The sequence below is a fragment of the Onychomys torridus genome, chromosome 11 (assembly GCF_903995425.1).
Source record: "Onychomys torridus chromosome 11, mOncTor1.1, whole genome shotgun sequence".
NCBI lineage: Eukaryota > Metazoa > Chordata > Mammalia > Rodentia > Cricetidae > Onychomys > Onychomys torridus.
Genome location: NC_050453.1, coordinates 20,499,914 through 20,525,100, shown reverse-complemented (window position 1 = coordinate 20,525,100; position 25,187 = coordinate 20,499,914). Strand labels below are relative to the sequence as shown.

Sequence of the window (25,187 nt, the reverse complement as noted above, 5' to 3'; positions counted from 1 at the left end):
GAAGATTTTTATGTTTTATTGATCATTGCATTTCTTAAATGGCAGATAATTCAACTTGCAGGAAAATGACAACACTGTGAAACTGAGACGTGTTTAAATTAAGAATCGTTGAAATCCGTGGAAAGTCAATGTAAAATTAAGCAAAACTCAACCCACGTTCAGGCTTATGTAAGACACGAGTGTGGTGCACTGGCTACAAGAAAGACAAGACTTACAGTGGACTTCTGTGCAACAGTTTCTCAGAGTGTTCTCATTCAGCGTTTCTTATTCTGCGAACACTATGAGTACATTCTGTGTTCAGCTGGTGGGTGGTTTGGGAAAGGCTAAAAGCTCCTATAGACTGGGACCGAGAGCCATCCCCACCAATTCTGCTTGTTCAATGCTTGTGTCTGATTCTCTGAGAAGATCCTAAGTCCCCAAGGATAGTTTGTGACATGGTCGAGGGATGAACTCCCAGAGGCTGGATAAATGCACCAAGAAAGATTCTTTGCTACCCAAGGATACAAGTGCAGAATTCAGCTTTTATGGCACATGACACCAGGATCACATATAATCCTAGAGTATCTTTATTTGTTCTATAACTTAATAGTATACCTATAAAATAATTACATTATACTTATAGCTTTTCTTCATTTATAAACAAGACAAAATTTAAATACAATTTGAGCCACTCAAAGGTAAACATTATACAAACAATAACCCAAGAAGTAGCCTCAGACCACAGCGTATCATATTGTTTTCATGGGTACACCCATGACTGGAATCAAAAAGAGTGCTAATGTGTATACTTGTGGGTTGCTAGCTGAACTCTTCCTCTGCTTGTATGGATGCTGTTAATAAAATGATGTGGGTTGGCCTTGCAGCTGGGTGTGAGACTCTCCTCCTCTCCCCTCTTGCTATACTTCATCATCCTCCATTAAGGAAACTCAGATGTCCTTCACAGCTTCTCTGCTGCATGTTCTGCTCTGGCTCTAGCTTGAAGTTTTCTACTAAAAGTGAAAATTGCAGCTCTGACCTTGGCCACCCTCTTCACTTTCTGCCTTCATCCCAGGGGTTTCAGTCCTCTGCATTTTCTCCATTATCCTTGTTTCTCTCTCCTGATTCCAGGCTGAGCACTATCATTTCTGAAGCTAATCTCCCCTTCAAAACTACATGATCTGTGCTCAGGGTTTACTGTGTTGCAAAAGTAAATAAACTAGAAAACTTGCATTGCAACTCAGGCAAGAGAGTCATTGACACCCCTTCCCAACCCCAGATCAACCCAATCCTCCTTTCTAGGTGGCAAGCTGGAGAGCCAGCATCACTATTGGGTGTCTGGAAGCCTGAGTCTCACACACTAGGAAACCTACTCTTTGGCAAGAGCATGCACTGAGAAATTACCAACTAAAGGATATTCATATTCTGATTCCTGCCAATGGCTTCTTCTCATTCACTTTTGTCAGATTCCATACATGTCATTCACAGGAACCATTATACAAAGAGATTGAACTTGAGTGTGATTTTGGAAGAAAACAAATTAATGTTCTCACATCCAAAGACCACACTACAGAGACTTCAACAACTCATCACAAAGTTGGGAGGTGACCTAGGTTTCTTGATAATTTTAGAAGTCTATTCTTTGGAAAGGAAGCTATTTTCTGAGTTCAACTACATTACTACCATCTATATTTACCTTTTATTTCTGCCTGTGCCACAAAGTGTCTCAATTCCATATATTCTTAAATGACTTTTAATAGAAAATATTTTTGCTTAGTGTTATGGCAGTGAAGACAATACCAGCTCTCATTTCACACGTGTGCATCAAGCATTACCACTTCCCAATGACTCCTCTGTATACACCATCTGTCCCAATCCAATTTCTACACTATGCTGCAATGCTTTAGTGTCTTTGGTGATGTCATATTCAAAGTAAAATCACGACATGTCCCTCCTCCCTGTTCAATCTGATAAAAGGTGTGTGGCAGTGAATGGCTAACCTGGCAGTATTTCTCAGTAAAATACCTTTTCTACAGATCACTCCCTGCTCTACTCTCTATTCAGAATTGTGCTGCAAAGCCAGAGTCCAAACACGTGAGTTGATACATGAATAGGTCGATAATACTTTTAACAGCTTTTTACACAATGGATCAATTATAAAACTGACATTAATACAGAGACCTTTTGTGTGGTGACAGGATAATGGCATGTGCACCAGAGTTCATCTTGAGTCCACAGATAGGGGTTATGAGGAGCAAGAAAAGAGATGGTGTCTAGAGGTGTGGAGCATCTGGCCTGTGGAGCACAGTTCCTAGGGAAGTCATTTCCTGATCCACTTAGCTCACCTTGTCCTTGTAGGTATCAGGTTTGTTTGGAGACCCCCTTAAGGGTGAGCATCTCCTTTATGGATGCTGCCCATATCGGCATCACAACAGCCATAGAGTCTGGCACCTCCCAGATCAGAAGAATGAGTGCCCACACCACAGAGGCCAACAGAAGTTTGCGACAGAAGAGTGGTGCATTCTTCACCAGGGAAGGGTCGAGCTGGAGTGTAAGATGTGGCCAAGGAAAGGCTGGCTTTTCCACATGGTGGAAACGTCAATCCCGGATTGACAGTGCATCACCTGAAAAGTCCTGTCTAGTTTCTGAGAGTGTTTTCCAACATCTTCTGCGTCTAATCCACAGCCTGGATTTGGAAACATGAGTGTGGCCCGGGATGGATCTGGGACATGTCGACTTGCGGTCCACCTTTGTGACAAGGACACTGTTAGCCCTAAGAGATGCATTTGCTGCTGACAGGGACACCAGGCAGAGTGTGAGTGAGCTCGACAGAAGTGGCGGTGGTGTGACCCGGGGGCAAGGATGCTCAGGGTTGAGCTGTATCTTGCCCTGGTGAGTTCACTGCTTGTCAGAGTCGCTCAGGTTCACCGACATGCACCTACAATGCTTCACCTTCTGGATTTTCTTGATTCGGAAAGGTGGGTCGAGCCCGGGGCAGTCGAGCTCCACGATGACCGAGGTGACACGCTGGGGCTTGCAGAAGGCGCAGGATTGGAAGGAGTCCTCCTCCTTCTTCACATGCCGCGGGATGTAGAAGGAGTTGCACTGGCCATAGCAGAAGCGGTTGAGGATGGTGCGGCTGCGGCATCCCTCCTCACTCACCGTTTGCCGCAGCGGCTGCGTCTTGCACCAGTCACTCTTGAGGTACTTGCGCTCGGTGACCACGAGGGCCTCCTGGCTGGAGGCCAGCACTTCCTTGATCTGGTGATGCCATCTCTCCGAGTTGTTGCTGCTGCCATCCTTGTACGGTGAGGGGATGGCGCCCGCAGGCCGGTTCTTCCGGGCTTCAGCTACCTTTACCAGCATAGCCACTAGGAGCAAGGTCAGTGAGAGCTTCCAGAACATCCTGCCAAGAGAAAACAGTTGGTTGAGAAGGGTTATCTAGTAACCATCCATCTTTCTTCTTAGTATTTATGGCTGTGTGCCCAGAGATATTGAAGTCTGACATGATTAAACAGTACCACAGGAGGCAACTCTATGATAAACAGTACCCAGCAGCAAGTACATTATAGCACTATTGGGAGAAGGCCATGATGTGGTTTAAATGGGAAGCTTCCCTCACAGCTTATGTTGTTTGAAGACTTAGGTCCCAACTGGTAAGCTTCAGTGATGGAAGTGAATCACTGGGGGATAGCCTGTGCTACTTCCTGTCTGCTCTTTCCTCCTTCACTGCTGAAGAACACTGCTTGTGTTCCTACTACCATCCCTTCCTTGGAGGCAGGCCACATCTCTTCTTACACTGTAAGTCAAAATAAACCCTTCCTGCCTTAAGAGATGGCTAAGTCGGGCGTTTTGTCACAACAACAAGAAAAAAGATCATTGATACAGCAGTAAGTTGAATGATTGCAAAAAAATTAAAACCAGTAGTGTTGACATAGCCCAAAGCCAAGTTACATTAGTAGCAATAACAGCACCCAGCATTTACTCTCTGGGTGAGCACAGTGTGGGTTAATGCTGCCTTTACTGGTTGTCCTTTGAGCCCCTTTACAGCTCATTTGAGTCTTGAAATAGTCTTAGGCTTTACCTACTGTTGATTCCCTACTTTATAATGAAGTAAACCGAGGCCCACAGATTTTTGAGCCCTTGGTCCCAGATTGCGTTCTTTAAATTCTAAGCTCATACAGTCATTTAGCATTAGAATAACTACAATTTATTGGTTCTCAAGATATATCAAAGATTTTCTGTTTCCTTTCATGTGTAAATGTAATTAATAACCAGAGTTGCATTAAGTAGGTATGACTGCTTTTCCCAATTTCATGGATGAGGAAACAGGCTTGGAAAGGCTATGCAGCTCACCAAAATCACAAAGGCTATATGGGAAGCATCTGAATCCAGGCATCACAGCTCTGTGAACGAGGCTTCCATGAATGTAGCTATCTCTTATACAGTTATTTTAAAATGCCTATGCTAAATCACAGTGTGTATCACTGTTAATAGTCTGGGTCTAAGTGACAAGTGGCTTTGTACGACATTACAAAGATGATTCCTTCTGTCATCAGGTGTTCCTGGAGAACTGATCCTAGAGTAGACACTATCAGAAGCAGCTCTGTCAATACCAGCATTTCCCTGTTACAGTTATGTGGTCAAACCTCCCTCAGATTCCATGAGAGTGCCCCGAAGTTTGCATGTGGTGGATCCTTTCAAAGGTAAAACCTGGTAGGAAGTATTTTTAAATCATTGTGGATATGCCCTTGAAAGAGAGTGTGGGACCAGTGTCTGTCTCCTCCTCCTCTTCTTCTTCCCCCTTTTCTCTCTCTTTAATTAATTAATTTATTTTACATCCTGATGCAGCTACCCCTCCCCCCTCCCCACTGTCTCTCCCCTCCCCATCCACTCCTCCTCCATTTCTATTCAGAAAAGGGCAGTCCTCTCATGAATAGAGTCAAAACATGGCATATGGAGTTATAGTAAGACTAATCACCTCTCCTTGTATTAAGGCTGGACAAGGCAACCCAGTATGAGGAATAGGGTCCCCAAAACCACCAAAAGAGTTGGGGACAGCTGTTAGGAGTCTCACAAGAAGACCAAGCTACACAACTGTCAGATATATGCAAAGGGCCTAGGTTAGTCCCATGTAAACTCCAGACTAGCATCTGAACCCACAGGACCCTCAGCTAGTTCAGAGGCCACACACAGACATAGCCAGAACTTCAGCCCCAAACTTGTGCATCACCCCACTGCTGGACCACAGGTCATCCTAGAAGTCCAGTCCCCAAAGGGGACAGAGACTCTCTACTTCACCTCGGGTAATGAGATCCACAAGACCAAAGAGGAAAGAGAAACTAAGGAAGAAAACACCCACCCAAATACAGACAAATCCAGAAATTGGCACCTAGACCTATAATCACTCCAAATCCAGATGCCTCAACATCAGTGTAAGAACACAAATGACAACAGCCAGGGCAATATGTCACCACTATAGCCCAGCTGCCCCACTAAAACAAGCTGCCTTCATTTCTGGGCTGCAATAAAGTGAGCAGCTTTCTCTGCCAAAACCCCTCCCCTTGATCTGGTGCTTCTCCATGGATCCATCTATGGAGTTAAACCTTTCGAACTGTGAGCCAAAGCAGACCTTTCTTACTTTTGCATTATCACAAGTACTTTGTTTCAGAAAACTGACTAATGATGAGACCCATGATCACAGAGGATATGAGAGTATTAGGGAAATGCACCTATTGTGATTGAAGATGAAGCAGGAGGAGTCCAGGTAATTTGAAGTCAACAGTGGAGGAGTCTCTCAAAATCTGGAAAGTACAGGCTGAGGGGATGGCTTAGTGGGGAAGGTGCTTCCTGTGAAAGCATGAAGACCTGGGGTTAGATCCACAGAAACCGTGTAAAGAAAAGCCAGGCATGGAGGCACACACCTGCTATTCCAGGCTAGAGGGCAGAGAAAGGAGCTCACTGGGCAACCGATCTAGCTAATCACTGAGCTCCAGGTTCAGTGAAATCCGTTCTCAAAAGATAAGGTAGGGAAGAAAAATCCAAAAAGAATGTGTCCTGGTGGTGGTGTTACCAGAAACACTGTATTATATGTTAGAGAGTGTGAATGGCATCGACCAACAGCAACAAACATCGAAGAACCGAGAAAGGAGGAAAGGGTTTGCTTTTTCCTCTTATAAAACATTTGTACACCACAATTATTAAAATTTTAAGTCCAAGATTCTTTTAAGGGCTCTTCTCACGCCTCCTTAGTTCCACATATGAAGTGTTATGTGAATCCGGCCACACTTCCAGCAGCCCCATGGCAAGAGTTGAGACTTGGATTTGCTCAGCTTATTGTATCTGTGGAGTGATTTGTGATCTCAATAGCCTCTTAAAAGGAGAGTCTCTGGGTTCTATTTTAATGATTTCCAAAATTATTAACATTCTGAGTAAACAAAAACCAAAAGTTTTCAAGTCTCAGCCAGGCAAGATTTATGATCAGCCTCGTCCTCTGCTCCTAGCTCCAACAACAGCTTATGGTGGACTCTTGGTAGGCTCAAAGTTCATGCTTTCTCCTTCAGCAGCTTCTCACTGTTGTCAGGGAGAAGAGAGTTAAAACATGCTCAGATCGATTTGGGGCAGAAACTCTTCGTGTGAACAATCTTCGATGTGGTGATTAGTAACAGGCGTTCTTTGAACACTTTAAAAGGGCATGCAAACATCTGGCATCCATCCCTGGAAGCTGTGTCTCCCAAGAACTGAGGAAGTAAAGCAAACTTCCAATTTTTAGGAAAGGGAAAGATATTGATGAAATCTGTACAACTGGAGCCAAGTCTGGCTCTCCTCTCCATCCCCTCCCTCCCTCTCCTGTCTGTCTCTCTGTCTCTGTCTCTGTCTCTGTCTCTCTCTGTCATATATCTCATTTCTCCTTCACATGTAGCAATAAGAAGATGGCCAAGGACTTGGCATCTCAGTGCCAGAACAGGTAACCCAGTTGCTTACCTCTTTGGCTACAATGAGTCCTGGTAGGTGTCCTTATTACTTTAGGGGCAGCTGAACCAGCTGCTGCCACTGACACCTTTTCTGCTGGCCCTTCCTGCTGTAAGGGTCATAGGAGGAGAGATGGTGCACATGTCTGTCTTCAGCCTATCATCCATCCCACACACATGTTAGGGGGCCAACAGGGACCTACATTTAGCATTTCTGTGCTGTCTGAACCCCTTTTCTATTGAGAGAAATGACTGGCATATAACCACCTCTCAGGAATGCTGCTAAGATTGCCACTAATGACAAGCACAAGGATACTTCATTTGACTCTCACATCTTGTGTTTGGCTTGTATTAGAAGAAACTCATAAATAACTCCTGTTGGTTTTATTAACCATCCTCCTGGCCTGACAATGCTGTCAATTTGCAAAGTGTGCCAGGACTATAAATGCTGATGGCCTAAGCAGACTAGGTTGGCCAGAGTAGACTGTATAAAAAGAGAGCTAGCAGTGGAAGTATTTCCCCTAAGTGAACGCCCTCAGGCCTGACCTTTGAAGCCAGAGCAGCCTACCACCTAGGCAGCCAAAGAATAACAAGTCCTTTCTATCAGCTCTTCATAGAAGGGTCACGACTGAAGAGAGGCTCTATGACAGGAAACTTCTGATTTCTAGAAAAAGGTAGAGCAGTGTTGAGTCGCCAGGTATATGTAGATGAGCAACAGTCAGAGATGCAGTGATGCTGGGCCCTTCACTCTCAGACTGACCTTGCTGGATTTTAGACATCAGGGCAACACTGAATTGGACTGTGTAGCAGTCGAGAACAGAATGAGGCCAGAACATTTTCTGTATCCAAAGAATTCCAGAACACCCAGGAAGGATGAAGGAAAGCATCTGAGATAGACTTCTGCACTACTCCCATGAGGCAGCCTCAAACCAAGCAAAACAATGCAAACCCAAACCCCCAACCATGTTAATCACCAGGGATTGTTGTTTATAGGTTTTCTATAGCCACATCTTCAACAACCAAAGGTACTTCATCTGTAATTTTGAGTCTTATACTGGCAATGTAATGTTTAGCTCCTTGTCTAACTCTCTAGAGACACATTCAGATTTCCTTGTCTCCAAGATCACCCTTTGCTTGGGGTTGCTTGTTGCTGAAACAGCTTATCTCCCCCTGGCAACTCTAAACTGAGGCAAACTATGGTCCATAGGGCCAAACCAAACCCAAGGCTCTGTTTTATAAAGAAGCTTGTGTTGGAACATGGCACACCCTCTCATTTATGTTTCAACTATGGCTGCATTTGTATTATAAGGGCAGAATGAGCCATGGAGGCAGTGACCATGGTCCCCACAATGTTAAAGAATAGTCATTATGTGTCCCCTTACAGAAAAACCTAGCAGAAGTCTGCATCAAACCCCACCTATCCAATTTAACTGTTATCTTCTTTGTGTTACATTCTTTGGCCACACAAAGTGGCCTTCTTTCAAAATTTCTAACTGTTTAATATTTCACAGAAATAGAAGATAGAAAGTACAATAAAACCTATGTGACAGTCACCAAAGTGAAAACAGTATTGCCGTTTCTCATCTTTATTTTGCAGTCTCAATTTTGAAAACAAAATAATATGAGTAAATAGAAAGACAACCATACAGATCCCTCTGGTAACTCCTTCTGAATGTTCTCACTGAGATTACCAGCATTCTGCCCTCAGTGTGCATCTTACCATTCACTGCTTATGTTTTATCTTATGTTTATGCATAAGTAGTTTTTGAGAGTGTGTAATACTTCTCTACTTAAATAACATCGCCCCCTACTTTTCATTTCACAATTGCATGCTTGAGATTTTTACACCCATGGGTACTTGCAGACATCCGTTCATCTCTCTGTTGACTATTAAAATGAATCATACATATCCTTTCATCTAACTGGGAGAATGCAGGGGCACTTCTGCTTGTCCTCTATAGCCAACAGTACTACACGGAACTCTTTTAATATCTGTTTATTTATGCCTGCCAGTTGCAAATTTTTACAGGAGACATGGGGCAAATGCTGGGTCACAGGTTGTGCTCAGCTTGAACTGGACTAGCGTCCATAGGTTGCTTTCCAAGTGCTGATGCCAGCATTCTTTCGCCGGGGTTAAATGTGGGTCCCTGCTGCTACATGTACTTGCAAACTCTTGGTGTTACTACACATAATTTTTGCCTATCTGAAAAAAAAATGTGAAAGGATATCTTACTGTTAATTTGCATGTCTCTGATTCAAAGGCACATCAAGTTCAAACACAGTGGTCCTCTGGCTACAAAGGACTGCAATTCGCTTGAAGCCAGAGAAGTTGAAATATTGTGAGAGGCAAATTCAGAAGTCCTAACTATAAATCTCTATAGTGTCATGAAAAGACTGGACAGTGGCTACCAATTTCAAAGCAGAAATATCAAGGCATCCCACATGATACAGGATTTTGAAATCCAAGTGGATTAATTTCCAAGTGGCATTGTCTGGGCTGAACTGACCATCATCTCATCCCAGGAAAAATTATATCATGATTTTAAAAACTATTTTTCAACCAAAGAAAATATGATGTATGGTTATGTATTTTGACTTACGGATGTCAAAGGTAACAAAGTTAACAAAGATCTTCATCTCTGAGGAAAGTGCTAGGATATGGTCAGCATAGGCAATGCAACCCCAAGGCAATATGGCAGCAAGCTGTTTTATTCCATAAGGGAATGGATGAGAGAGCTCTGTGGCAGCTGTGGCATATATAGACAGGAGTGGCTTCTGTTTAAGACCCATGTATCAGAATGGGAAGGATCATAGATTTCTGGACCTTGAGCTGCCAGTACATGACCCAACATGGCTCACCACTGGTTTCCTCCAGCTTTCCTTAGATAAAATGGTGCTAATTATCACCACTAGACCGTGTTGTTGAGGAGGACAGTGAGCTGACATCAAGTCACTCTCCAAGAGGTCCCCTTGAGTTTCATTTGGAAGGAAGAGTAGTGCCATCTGTGAAGGGTTTTGTAGCCAGTGCTGCTCCTCTCCCAGCCACCATACAGTCCCTATTAACTTCTTTTTAGATTAGGTGTTTAGGCTGATGCCCAAGAGGCAGGCCACAGCACACTGACTGCACTCAAGAGTGTCTTCCCCACCTGCCAGGATGGTACTCTCTTCCCAGATTGCTTGTCCCTAGCACATAGGATAGACTTTCCTGTATACATATCCAGAAAAGCCAGAAAAGCCTATCTATGACTCTTTAAGCAGAGCAATGCTTGCCTGTTCACTCTTACTTCCAGCTGCTCGGTTTTGCTATATCATGGTTTTCAGGGATGATAGTAGTTCATGGTCATGTTTGATAAAGGTGAGTCCCTTGTTACTTCCTTCAGAGTTCATGAGGGTAAGTATCTACTTTCTCTTGGCATTTCTCTATTGTTTCCCCTTCTTTCTTTGCTTTCCTCAAAGGGCTGAAGTTCCTCCATAAGAATTTAGTTTTCATAATCTCATCTTATTCCTCATCCGTGCTTTTGACTTCAGCCAGCAGCTCTCTGCTCATGATTCTCAGATACTATGCCCAACTGTCCACCAAACACTCCCCATGTCTCCTAGAATCCTAGGTTCCATATGTCCTGTGGCTCTTCAATCATTTCCCAGCATCTGCTGCTCTCCTGGCTGGTCCAATTTCAGTGAACAACTCAGCATTTTCCTTTAAGCCAGCAAGCTGGGACTACGAATTTACTACTTCAGAATTTACAGTTTCCCGCACTAGAAGAACCACACTTACTTTCAGGCATTAGATTGTAAGTTCACCAAGAAACTTCCACCTACCATGTTGTGGAAAGTTGGTCCAAGCCAATGAATTCACCCCATCTTCTTTCAGTTAATTGGTTTTGAGATGATAGTGGTACACCTCTGGGAAATTTTTTTCTATATGAAAAGAGACCTGCCAGGAGAAATTACTAGTGCCTTTTTTTTTATGCAAGGATTTGATGCTGTCCTAGTAGCATTAAGTAGCATTAACTGGCAACTTGACCCAGTACAGACTCACTTGAAAAGACAGTCTTCATTGACTAATATTTATCAGGTTGGCCTATGGGTTTGTCTGTGAGGCATTGTCTTGATTATTAGTATAAGAGGCCCCAACTCCCTATGGGGGTACTATTCCCTAAGCAAAGACTATGGCCCAGGACTAAATGAGAAATGAACTCTTTCCTCCCCTTCATTGCTTTGGTAAAATTTGTCACAGCAACAGAATGAAATTGGAACAATGCCCAGGCTGTGGAATCCCCCTCAAGGGTATGTGTATAAGGCAGTAGCGGATTTCTATATTATAGAACACAACAGCAGTATTTCTTATTGTACTGATAGGCTCATGAATCCAGGCAGACCTGCCACCCCCTGTGCTTGATATTTGAAAGATCAGTCTTCAATTTTTAAATCACATTGGTTTGCTGGAAATTTGAACCTATCTTCTCATATATGAAATCCATTGGCAACACTCTCCTATGTCTCACCTCTAGCCATCCCTTTGATCCAGGTCCTTGTCTCCTGACCTTGACAGCAGTCTTCTCTCTGGCCTCCTGTTCCCATTCTCAGATTGAGCTCCCAGATGCCTACCAGAACAAAAATTCTAACTCTGAAAATTTCCCATCACAAATCCAACTTCTTTAGCAGTTGGCGTAGGCCTTCAGGGATCTTTGTCCTTTTCTTGTCTCATCGCATGGCATCTCTTGACCTTCTACTTTATATGTGACACTCACAAAACTACATGTTCAACCCTATGCAAGAGTGCTTTCCATTTCTAAACTCTGTAAAGCTATTTCTCTTTACTACTTTTATTATTTTTATGCCAATGTCTTTCCTAGGGTTACTGTGAGTCATTAGGTGTTATTTGAATATTATTTTCGTTGTGAAATCATTCATGTTTCCTAAATTGTCTTTGCTTTCTGTGTTCTTCATTGTTTTTATAATTGCTTAATTACAGCCAACAGACACTACACAGCCACTATATGCACATTTTCTGCCCTATATGAATGTAGATAATTGGAAAATAAGGATATTTAGTTTTTGTTTCCACGGTCATTTATGATGGCTATAGAGAATGGTTTGGAACATTTATGTGTGATGAAAGACTGACTGAGTGATTGGATTTTACCTCTATTTTATAAATGTAGTTTATTGGTTTTTGGAGACAGGGTCTCATGTACCTCAGGCTGACCTTAGATATTGCTGTGCTGTTCAGTTTGGCCCTACACTTCTGATCCTTTTGCCTCCCAAGTGCAAAGTTTACAGACATATAGACCACGCCCTGGTAGATGTAGCTTTTTAACATTATTTTAAAAACCATACATAGGAGATTGAGGCTGGGTTGAGTTTTCAGTAGAAATGATACCTGTTATACAGTCTTCAGCTGGTAAGTTAGTATGTATCTAGCCATCAAACCTAAAAACAAAAACTTTCGAAAATTTCTTCAAGCCAATTGCCTGTGATTCAGTACTCAGTGTTTTGCAGCTTCTTTTTTCCTCCCATTTTAGACTGCTGTCTATTCTTACTTATTCCTTAGACCTCTGACCTCATATTCTTTGCCATCTCTCCTTTAAGGATTACAGCAACTCTGCTTGCCACCTCTTCTTAAACAGGCATCTGGTCAGTCCCTACAGGTGCTCAGGATGGTGTGTGTTCATGGGGAGTCAAATAGCGATCAGTATGCAAACTCTCAAGCTCCATTTGTTGCTTCTCTCCCAAGAGATTGGATAGGAAATGTCCCTATTTTGAAACAAGCAGGTTCTTCCTCCTGCCTATTTGAGTAATCCCTTCTGTCCCTTTGACAACAGAAAGGGATTGCTCCCTTGTAAACAGAAAGTGATTGCTCCCATTGACAACAGAAAGGGATTGCTTCCATCCTGATGGTCTCCTTTTATTTTCTAGAAATGAGCAGCATTCAATCACAAAGCACACAGAACAAATACATCACCTCACATGAGATGCCTCTGTAAAGAGGTAAGTCACTGAAGTACAAAATTCTAGGTTTAATAACTAGTTACTGAGTTCATAGCATATTTATGATATTTGATCAACTACTGTTATTCACTAAAATAATTACTCCATAAGAAATTTTTAATATTTTAAGCTTTATGGCAACTGAATAAAAGGTAAAGCTTATATATTTACTTCCTTTCACCAAAAAGAATAACAGAATAAAAAGTAAAAGACTTACAAATATAAAACCTACTAAGAAAGCTAGAGTGGAATACAAATTTAAGGAGAAAAAGAGATTATATAATATTTTCTTAAAAAATTTATATGTACTTAAAAATGTAATAATACACATGAATACCTACAGTATTTAGAGACCTTTAAAGGTGTTAAGAAGAAGGATTTTAGTTTTCAACACTCAATTTGTGATATTCTTTAAATGACACTCACTACAAATTTTGGATGTCAACTAAAAAGCCACAGGTTATAGTTAGAATTAATGATGTTGGAGCATCATACATATAATAACACACACAGAAGTCTATTATTACATTGCATAAACATGAGTAGTGCATTAATGATGCTAGGCAAAAACACTAAGTCACCCTCCATCTCTTTGGTTCATAAAAATTTTATATCCATATATAAATGTTAGGAAAAGTTGAAGCTCTATTCCTCTCAGATTCATTCTCTCAAGTCTCTCAAATTCTGCAACCTATCTTCCCTGACAGTCTTTCAAAATACTTAGTTGGCTAATGGGTCTGAAGAGAACTGGAAAACCCTGTATTAAGTAATCTAATTGAAACAAGAAGTCTGGTTTGGTTGGTGTTACTTCTTGGGCATTCTGCCTCCTTCCAGTTAGCTGCTATTGACAACTGATGCTGAATTAGACAAATCCAAGGCTCTGGACCAAAGAAAACAAACATAATCAGAGACAACCAGGAGACTTGAAACATGCCAGTGAGGATGGAGCTATGGAAAAACTGAAGAAAAAAAGTGTTGAAAACACATTAACAATTAATACCAAGAGTAAAATAACTCTCCATTTACAAGTCCTTAGTAGGTGGCACTTTTGTTGAAGCTGTATGCATTAACTGACCTATTTATTCATTGTCCATGTTCTGTGAACCTCCATAAGGTTTGATACACAAGGGGAATTAATAGCATCCTGGATCAAGAACATGGTTAAAGTAACCTTGGAAATAGGAAACTATGTGATTGGGTTTTTGAAAGAGCCATGAAATCAGAGCTGCTGGCCTGAATCAAGGGCCTAGGGGGAGCGAAAGGAAGGGAATATTTTAGAAAGTGTGTTTTAATAGACCCAAGAATAAGCAAGAAAAGAAAATCTAGTTATTTACATCAACCAATTGGATATTATGGGGTGGAGCTGAGTGTTTACTATAAGAGATCAGAAAAGAGCTGTTCTGTGAGGATAGGAAGTCTATATGCACTAAGAAAATTCCAGGCTGAGATAGGCAGCAGGAAGTGGAGCTATAGTTCTGTCTGGCTACATAAGGCCAGAAAGAATGGGTTGCCTATAAAGCAGAAGAGAACTGGGGTGAGGATGTAAGTAGAACTATGGGACAACAGCTGTTGTGGGGTATTTGTACACAGTGTGAAGGTACACATTGTTGTGTCTGGTACAATAAAAAGTTGAATGGCCAATAGCTAGGCAGGAGATATAGGTGGAATTTCTGGGGAAAGAAAGGAAGAGGAAGAGGAATCAAGGCAAGTGGGAGATGCCAAGAGATACAGAGAAGAAACAGAATGGAAGAGAGGTAATGCCATGTGATAGAATGTAGATTAATATAAATGGTTTTATATATAGGCTAGTTAGAAATAAGCCTAAGTTAGAGGCTGGGCTTCCATCATTAATAAGTCTTCTCCCTGTCATTATTTTTGAGCTGGCAGCCCAAAGAAAAACTCTGACTATGAACAACCTTTATGTTGCAGTGCGGAAAGGAAACCCAGCAGGATGGCCCTGCAGGAGCAGGAAGAACAAAGGCTATCACAAGTTCAGTGAGGCAACATCTGAAGAGTTTTCTGTCACTGCTGAGCCCAGGAAGCTCCAATGGACACTTCCAAACCCATGATCACGCAAAGGGCCCAAAACAAATCATAGACATGAACATGGGAAAGAGGTGTCTAGGGAAGTATTGGGTGTGAGAGGGGTGGGAGGGAGATAGACATGGGGGCGAGAGCAATTTAGAATGCATTATATGCATGCGTAAAATTGTCAAAGAACAACTTTAATTAATGAAAAATAAAACTTTCCTGGATAGATAGGTTTGGGTACAGTTTGATGGATGGGTTCCAGAGAAGGCAGATGTGGGCAGGAGCAACATTTCAACAGGGAGCCTGGTGGTGGCAGCGCACACCTTTAATCCCAGAACTTGGGAGGCAGAGGCATGCAGATCTCTGAGTTCAAGGCCAAGTTAGTCTACATGGCAAGTTTCAGGATAGCCAGGAATACATAGAGAAACCCTGTCTCTAAAAAACAAAACAAAACAAACAAACAAGTAAATAAATAAAACGATTGCAGCAGGGAAGGAGTAAAGGCAAGGAAGAATTAATGTGCTTTCCAATATTATTGATATACTCTCAAACATTTAAGGAACTTAGTAAGTGTGCTATTGAGAAAACTAAAAGGTGGTTTCTTACTTTTGATGCTAAGGATTAAATACAGGGCCATGTGTATACTACATTCTATCACTTAGATATGCTCCCAACCCTCTATCACCCCAATAATGTTATTAGGTTATAGTTCATATGCCATACTCTTTACTCATTTAAAGTATACCACCTCCAGCTCCAGGCAATCAGTTATCCACTTTCTGAATCTATATACTTAGCAATTCTGGACACATAAAACTATTATTTTAAGTTCTAGGGAGATATAGTCATGAGTCTTGCTAGCTGTACAAGCAAGAAGACATAAGTCTAGTCACTCACACCCATGTAAAAAGTTGGGCATGGTGGCACATGCTTTTATAAAACTCCCTGCACTTGGAAGGCAGAGGCAGGCAGATCCCTGCAGCTTTCTGGCCAGCCAGTCAAACCTAATTGATGAACTCCAATAACAGACTCCTGTCTCAAAAACCAAAGTGGAGGGCTCCTGAGAAATGATGCCCAAGTTGATTTCTACCTTCCATTTGCACATGCACACACATGTACCCACACCTACACAAATGTCTATGTTCACACACAAGAACATGCACATATTCCTACACACTAACACATACATACACATTCTTATTTTTTTCTCATTTTTATAGGCTCTGAACCATAATGAAAAAGTTCAGGCTGAGTCACCTTGATGCAATAGACAAAATGAAACAAATATCAAGCTGGTTCGTGGCCATGATTGAAGTTTGATCTAGGTTTTCTGATATTTCTTTTGTCTCCCCAGTGATCAACCTTTTCTTAGCATAACTGACTTAGTGGTTCCCTCTGGTAGAAAACTCCATGAGAATAGAGTCTACCATATCCCTACAATTTAGCATATGTCTCACCACATTAAAAGATGGACAATGAATGCGTATTGAACAAATGAATGAAGATTAATATTTTTGAGAAATTAACAGATGTTGCATTTGCTAGTATTCAAACATCCAGGCTATAAGTGATACTTGAGAAGGAAAAATCTGGGAGGTTAAAGGCATCATTCCTTTGCTTTTTATTTGGGAAATAAAGCAAATTTAAGTGTACCATTCATGCAGCAAATATTTACTGAATGCACATGTGCTCATGATGTTTGGTGTCCATTCTGCATTTTATAACTCTCTGTTTAGATCTTTGCTTAGATCAGCCTAATTATAAATAATGTAAACAAAATGGACTTCCACTGAACTTTTGAAGTATTTGCAGAGAATGTTTCTTGTTAACATCAAACAGAACCACTTCTACCTTAAGCCAAGCTTATCAAATATTTTCTAACATATTGTTTCCAAACAAATATTGGCATGACTTTCTCAAGAGCAAATTTCATAATATTTGTTATTGGTATGCAATACAAATTTAATAAAGACTTGTGTGCCTTAAATGTTGCTATGAACCAGACATACCTGAGGACTTACTAGAAATGCAGATTGGGTGCATACACTGAGAGGAATGCTTACACTCAGGATCTGAGTTAGAACCTGAGAATTAGCATTTTTAATGTGCATCCCTACTCTGAATCACAGTCAAGATTATTTATCTAAACTGTAATTATCTGGGCTCTGGTCCACTGGCAAGGGTAAACTTCATTAATTATGTCTTCATTAATAAGGACCAGAAACAAAAGAGTCGGCATGCAAAGCATGCATGGATTACATTAATGGAAGCCCAGGTCTAACAGCTCTTGAGCAGTTTGCCTGTGTTTAAAGCAAAGAACTTCTTTAGTGTCTGGTGGTGGGGAGATGGGAAAAAGACCAGCACTTTCACAGACTTTCCCTTTCTTATGAAGCCTCTGTGCCATGCTGTCTAGAGGACTACCAGCAAAGCTAGTTAGAACCCAAGAAACTGGCTCACTGGACCTCATTCACCTATATGCCAAGCCTTGCCCAGGAACCAGGTCATTTGAAGCTACAATGCCTCCCATCATCTCTCCTTTTCTCCACTTTTTCATGATGTTCAGGTCATTTTCAAGACAAGATACATTATGTGGAAAGATTAAGGAACCTAACAAGTGACAGGAAGATGGCTCAGTGGCTGCAGTGCTTGTCACCCAAGCATGAAGACCAAAGTTTGGATCTCCATCATCCACAGAAAAGTCAACACATACAATGGCCTGCCAGTAACACCCACACTTGAGAAGCAGAGACAGGAACCCTGAGGCAAGTCAACTCACTGGAATAGCCCAATTTATAAGATATAGGATGAAAAAACGCTGCCTCTGTAAATATAGTAGAGTGATCAAAGAAGAGACCTAATATCAACCTCTGGTATCCAACAATCAAACTTACATGCATGCACATCTGACTGTTCATGCACCCACACATATATTATTATGCATTCAAGCACACATCACACACACACACACACACACACACACACACACACAGAGAGAGAGAGAGAGAGAGAGAGAGAGAGAGAGAGAGAGAGAGAGAGAGAGGTGGAGAGAAACAGGAGAAAGAGGGAGGTAGGGAGGGGGAGAGAGAGAGAGAACAAAAGAAAACTGAAACACAAATTATCCAAACAGAAGAGAACATAAAGAGAAATGTATTTGGTGGTGGCATTGGTACCAGAGATGATAGTGGTGGCATATGGAGAGACCATGAGTTCTATTAGATGGGGCTGCTGAACTTAACCTTCAGCCTCCTCCCCCCACCTCATACATGTTGAGTATGAAGCTCTACCATCATGATCTCTGAAACCACAGTTAAAGTACACTGAGCTACTCCAGAGTAAAGTAAGAGTTAGTGAGCAGATAAGCCAGAGGGAAGTGTTCCTACCCTATATGTACTCATACAAAAAAAATAACAGAAAAACAACAACACTACATCTGTTTAAAATACTAACAGAATGCAGAATATGTACATCAGGGAGACAAAAGGCAGTGACAGTTGTCAGGGTCTAGAGGTGACAGAGTGAAGAACAACTATTGAGTGCAGGATTTCCTCTGTGGTAACGAAAATGATTTGTAATTACATAGGGCTGATGATTATAAAACACTAACCTCCATTGATTTGTGCACTTGGAAGATCAGTTTCTCTAGAGTATGTCTATGTTTTGAGTTTGGCTATGTTGCTCAAGCTGCCTTGAATTCCTGGGCTCCTGGCCTCTACTTCCCAAACAACTGTCGATGAATATGCAATAGCACATGACTGGGTAAAGTGGCTAATGTTATGTTATCTGAATTTCATTTCAATTAAAAGAGATAATTAGTATAGGAATGAACCAAATAGAAATTTCAAACAAGTACCCCCAAATGATGTGAGAGATGAAATTCTGTTTGTGGTTAAAACTCAAAAATCCCCTAATTATTTGGGAAATGCAAATCAAAACGACTCCGAGATACCACCTTACACCTGTCAGAATGGCTAAGATCAAAACACAGAAGACAGCTTAAGAAGAATGCTGAAGAGGATGTGGAGCAAGGGGAACTCTCCTCCACTGCTGGCAGGAATGCAAGCTTGTACAGCCACTTTGGAAATCAATATGGAGCTTCCTTAGAAAATTGGGAATCCATCTCCCCCAAGACCCAGCTGTAGCACTCTTGGGCATATACCCAAGGAATGCTCAATCATACCACAAGGGCATTTGCTCAGCTATGTTCATATCAGCATTGTTTGTAATAGCCAGAACCTGGAAACAACCTAGATGCCCTTCAACTGAAGAATGGATAAAGAAAATATGGTACATATACACAATGGAGTACTACTCAGCAGAGAAAAACAATGACATCATGAGGTTTGGATGGATCTAGAAAAAAATCATCCTGAGTGAGGTAACCCAGACTCAGAAAGACAAACATGGTATGTACTCACTCATAGTAGGATACTAGATATAAAACAAAGATGACTAGACTGCTACACAACTCCAGGGAGGCAACCTAGAAAATGGGACCCTAGGAAAGACACAGGGATAGCCCAATGACAGAGAAATGGATGAGATCTACATGAACAACCTGGACGACATTGGGAGTAATGAAGGGCAAGGTTTGAGGGAAAGAAAGCTTAGGGGAGCAGGAGATCCCAGCGGATCAAGAACAGAAAGGAAGAACAAGGAGTAACAGACCATCATAAATGATGACCACATGAGAACAGGAATAGGCAGAGTGCTGGAGAGGGCCCCAGAAATCCACAATGATACATCCTTTGTAGACTGCTGGCAATGGTTGAGAGAAAGCCTGATCTGACTTAGTCTGGTGATCAGATGGCCAAACACCCTAACTGTTGTGCTGGAACTCTCATCCAATAACTGATGCAAGTGGATGCAGAGATCCTTGGCCAGGCCCCAGGTGGAGCTCCAGGAGTCCAATTGTCGAGAAAGAGGAGGGACTGTAAGAGCATGAATTGTTGAGACCAAGATTGGAAAAGCACAGGGACAAATAGCCAAATGAATGGAAGCACATGAATTATGAACCAAAGGCTGTGGAGCCCCCAGCTGGATCAGGCCCTCTGGATAAGTGAGACAATTGAATAGCTTGGACTGTTTGGGAGGCACCCAGGCTATGGGACCGGGACCTGTCATTAGTGCATGAGCTGGCTGTGTGGAACCTTGGGCTTACACAGGGACACTTTGCTCAGCCTGGAAGGAGGGAACTGGACTTGCCTGTACTGAATGCACCAGGTTTAAATGAATCCCCAGGGGAGTCTTGGCCCTGGAGGAGATGGGAATGGAGGGGAGGGGGAAGGACAGAGGAACCCATCGCTGATGTGTAAAATTAAAACACAAATATAATAAATAACAAAAAGAAAACAAATAAAAAACCTCACAAATCAATAATAATAAAATATTATTCTATGAAACAAGAAAGTACATGGATTACTTCAGAGCCCTAAGCTTCTTCACTAAGAAGATATGGATGTGAGAGTTTGAGGGTGGAAAGTGTTACTGTATGTGATCTAAGTTCAGTTGCTTCACTTTTTAAATACTTAATCTCATTTTTTTACTTCATTAAATTTTGGTTACAAGACCTCAAATTCAAACACAAGTAAACATGAACAATTTTTAAGTACTATATACAATATATCACAGGCATGTTCAAAGTATTTGGTTATTATTCTAATTTGGCTGTTGCTAATTTTTAGATGTACTAGTAATGCTGCTATGAACACATGTAATTAATTTTAGATAATCACATTGCTTTGGCTTGATTTTAAATATTCCCCAAGGAAGTCCTCAATTTAGCTATATTGGCATTGAACATGAAGCTCTCCTTTTGTATAAATGAATAAATAAACAAATAAACAAACAAACAAATAAATAAATAAAGCCAGGCGTTGGTGATGCATGCCTTTAATCCCAGCACTTGAGAAGCAGAGGCAGGCAGATCTCTGTGAGTTCAAGGCCAGGCTAGTCTACAGAGCTAGTTCCAGGACAGCCAGGGCTGTGCCGAGAAACCCTGTCTCAAAAACCAACACCAAAGCCAAACATCAAGCAAACAAAAACACAGTAATTTGAGTAGATGATATAGTCACAGGCTTGTATGATAACTGTAAGTCTTAACTAAAATTTTCATCTATTTTCTTGATATGGGGTCCTTTCCCACATTTCACATTTACTTTTTACTCTTGATCAGAGCTTCTTAAATCATGGTTTTCTGACCAGTAATTAGAAATGCAAAGTTGGTACCCAGCCTCCCTCTCATCCTCAATGTCCCTCAACCCTGCAGGATCAGAAACTGTAGAGATGGGAGGTTTGAAGCCTAGCACTCCAGATTTGAGCAAGCCTTCCAAATTATAGCACCTGTAACAAAGCTTATGGAAAGGACTTGACTTATAAAAGTGGTAATAACTGAATTAAATGTCTCCAGCTTCTTGCTAATTGCCATTCATTCAGAAGCCCCAAACTTGTCAAGTTTTTAAAAAGTAATCCAGGTTCTGAAGTTCTGTTTATTTTAATCACTGTATATAAAGTGATGTCTTAAGAATAATTCTGAATGAAATTTCATGAAAAACTCACATTCAGACCTCAGCTATGTTCAACCAGCGATGAACAGGGTAAATATGGAAAAACTGTGCCAGGTAGACCAAGAGAGGTGTCTCAGGGAAGGCCTTGTAACCATTCACAGTTCCTCTGAAATCAGGTAGGCAGAGAAGCAGAAATGCCCCATTCATCTAGCAGGAGGGAGGTCACAGTCAATTTTCAGATGAGCCATTTCAGTACAGATGATCAGAAAGGAAGCTGTGCCCAGTAGGCCTGCTCACAGGCTATAAAACAATCCCCAAAGAAACCACTTTGGAAATGCTGTGTGCATGTGCATAGGGCCGAAGTAGGGACTGGCATGAAGATATGGAAGAGCTGTGAGTAATTTCATCTCTGGCTAGGCAGATATGCCTCCTCTCAAGGACACTATTAATGGCCCTAGTGAGTCCCTTACCCCCACAATGATCTTCACAATCTTTAAATGTCTAATCAACTAGGTAACATCCGCCACTCCTACTTTAGGCTATTCATTAAATGCTTTTGATGAAATGAACAATGTTATACCAGTTTCTTACCACTATACTTTCTATATCATTCAAAATAATCCTGGTTTGTCATCCAGCATTCCCATCAGTAGGTGAATAGCTCAAAAGCACTTTGGTTGTCTTGGAGGTTCTATGAGCTAACTTCTTAGGAGTTTTCCTCATTTGCTCATTTCCTTTCTCTCTCTGGGAGGGCACTTTTGAGATTACAGGAGGTTGGGGTGTATGAGTTAAATAGCACAAACACTTAACACAAGTACCAGCATTTAAAGTAAAAGGGATTGGGGTCACTGCAAAGTATTGTAAATGTTGGGACTAACAATTTGGTTTTGTGGGTTTTCTTCCTGAGGCTGTGTTCCAGAGAGGGCAATAAAGGGTAAAACTCATTAGAGCATCATTATCTTTTGTCTAAAGGAAACAATGTGTGGTTTCTGGGCAGCCCACTTGGTGTTTGCGTTGGCCCTGGAAGCCTTTCAAACCAACTGTATTGTTTGAACAATTCCCTCTCTTGAACATGAAAAGAACCACCAGTGAACCACACAGGGTTGATGCTAAATTACTAGGTGATGACTCCTTTGGCTCCTAAAGGTTTCTAGATCGCAGTCATCGAAATCATGGATCTTCCTTCTAAAGAGAAAGATCGGTCCCTCTGGGGAGACCTCCCATGCAGTCTCCCCTCCAGTGTGCTTCCGTGACTTCTGAGAAGTTTGGTTTAAAATCATGAGCATTGAGTTCTCTCCAACTCCGATTCCCCCCTCCCTCCCCCGCCCTCTCTCTCTCTCTGTGTGTGTGTGTGTGTGTGTGTGTGTGTGTGTGTGTGTGTGTGTACATACAAAGGCACATATTCAAGTGTGGAGATTGCAGGTCATCATCTGGTGTCTTTCTCAATATCTTTCCACCTTACTTTTGAGACAAGGTCTCATGTTAAGCCTGCAGCTAACTATTTTGGCTAGGCTGACTGGCCAATGAGCTCCTGGAACCACCTGCATTGTCTAGGATTACAAACATCAACACCCCTGGCTTGTTATGTGGACAATGTAGAAACAAGCTTGAGTACTCATGCTTGAGTGGTAAGTAGCTTTTACCATCTGAGCTATCTCTCAGTCCCCTAGACCCTGACTGATAAGTTTCAGTTCTTTGCAAACTGCATAGTATTCCCAGATCCAATTTGCAAACTTGAATTTGAGCAGCAGTGTAACTTATTAACATTTTTAATGAGGGAAGCACACTTGGTTCCTGTGGCTTAAATCAGGATATTAAGTGGATGCTGAGGCTATCGTTACTGCTTCCTATGCTTGCTTACCTTTCTTGAGGGATTTTATTATACTTTTAAATAATGAAGTTACTGCAAGAGCCTTTGTGAGGAAACCATAGACTATACCTGGAGCTGCCTGGGAAGAAAACTCCATCTATAGGGACCTCTAATAATAGAACACCCCATATTTCATCTCTCTAGAATAATTCCATCTAACCTGTTGATGTTTTCATTGCAATCTCTCATTGAGATTTGAGAAACAAAATCAGGAGCTATCTTCTTGTTTATATTGTCCCTTAATCAGGATAAAGTTTTAAGATTTTATCATTAGAAAAATATAGATAACAAAAAGGCATATATCAACTGAGCTTCAATTTTGAGGCTTAAGCATGATATGTTACTTTTGTTGCTAATATTATCAATGGTACAATGTGATCCATCCACATAATATAAACTCAAAGATGGTGGTTGTGCAGGGTCCAAGGCTTTGATTCCCAGGCTCCATCCAACTCTATTTCTACCAACACTTATTGTGAATGAAAGGTTGAGAAGATTTTAAATCTCTGCATCACACATACACACATACATACACTCATATACACATATACAGACTGTGGTGGTTTGAATAATAATGCCCACCATATATTTTAATGCTTAGACATCAAGGTGTGGCACTATTTGAAATGATTAGAAGGATTAGGAAATGTGGCCTTGTTGAAGGAAGTGTGTCACTAGGGGTGGGTTTTTAGGTTTCAAAAGCCCAGTAGTCTCAGTCTCTCTCTCTCTCTCTCTCTCTCTCTCTCTCTCTCTCTCTCTCTCTCATCCGCATGAGGAACCGTTGCCTTGGTCCTTCATGCTGTTCCTTCACTGCACTAGAATAGTTACTAAGATACATACATACACACGCACATATACATACACACATATACACAAACACACTTACATATACACACAGAGAGAAACATACATAAATACACCCATATACATGTATATACATGCACAGACATACAGACACACAGACACATAATCCAGAATCAGGGTACAATACACAGTTGTTAGAAGAACAAATTCCTATTTTCCAGACATAAATATTGACCTTCCACAATTAGAGATTTAAAGTTAGGATTCAAACTAAGGTTTTCTCTGACAAAAATGTTCTTCTTTTTCTAGATTTATCAGTGGTTTCCCTTTACCTTTTTGTAATTGAATAGTATACCTTCCCTCATTTTCAGTTTCAAAAGAAAACCATAGATCCATCTCTAAAGGTCCAAATACAGAATGGAGCTTGCTTGCAATCTATTGCAATCTTTGTGTTATGAACACAGAAAGAACTGGAAAATTTCTCACCCCTCTGTTGCTATTGCAGTGGTCACACTGGGACAAGCAAGGCATGGATTCTTACTACTTAATAGGCTTAAGGTACAACATAGAAAACAAACACTATTAGGTGTCTCCCCTAATCCCTTACCCCACATTCTTTAGTGAAACAGCAACTTTCAGTGAACCCAGTCCCTCACTAATCTGGTAGAGCTATTTTGATAGTGAGCTCTGGGCATCCTCCCACCTCAATTTCTCCAAGGCTAGAATTAGAGGTGTAAATTTTCACCACTGCCATTTTACATGTGTGCAGGGGATCCAAACTCAGTTTTTCATTCTTGTACAGCAAGCATGTTACAATGGAGCCATCTCTTCACTGGCTTTCTAAATCTTTAAGTGTAGAAGTTGTATTTTAGAGTTAGGATACTCCCCATCAGCATCCATCCCATTCTCCTTTCAACACAGGACTCTAAGCTGTAGCTACAGTGAGACCCATAACCACAATAACCTTGAACAGCTTTCACAGCATGGTTACAGCAGAAAGAGATGGTAGGACACTGGGCAGGAGCTTTGAGGAGCAGGCAT

General features: G+C 41.4%; 1 protein-coding gene across 3 annotated transcripts in view; it reads right to left on the bottom strand.

Moving 5' to 3' along the window:
• The window catches only part of Grem2 (gremlin 2, DAN family BMP antagonist), a 99,415-nt gene continuing 74,228 nt past the window's right edge, over positions 1 to 25,187 (bottom strand). For all 3 annotated transcript variants that reach the window (XM_036202238.1, XM_036202237.1, XM_036202239.1), the window contains exon 2: positions 1 to 3,382. In XM_036202238.1, coding sequence (XP_036058131.1) covers positions 2,875 to 3,381 — 507 coding nt within the window. In that variant the 5' untranslated portion in view covers position 3,382 and the 3' untranslated portion in view covers positions 1 to 2,874. The remainder of the gene's footprint in view (positions 3,383 to 25,187) is intronic.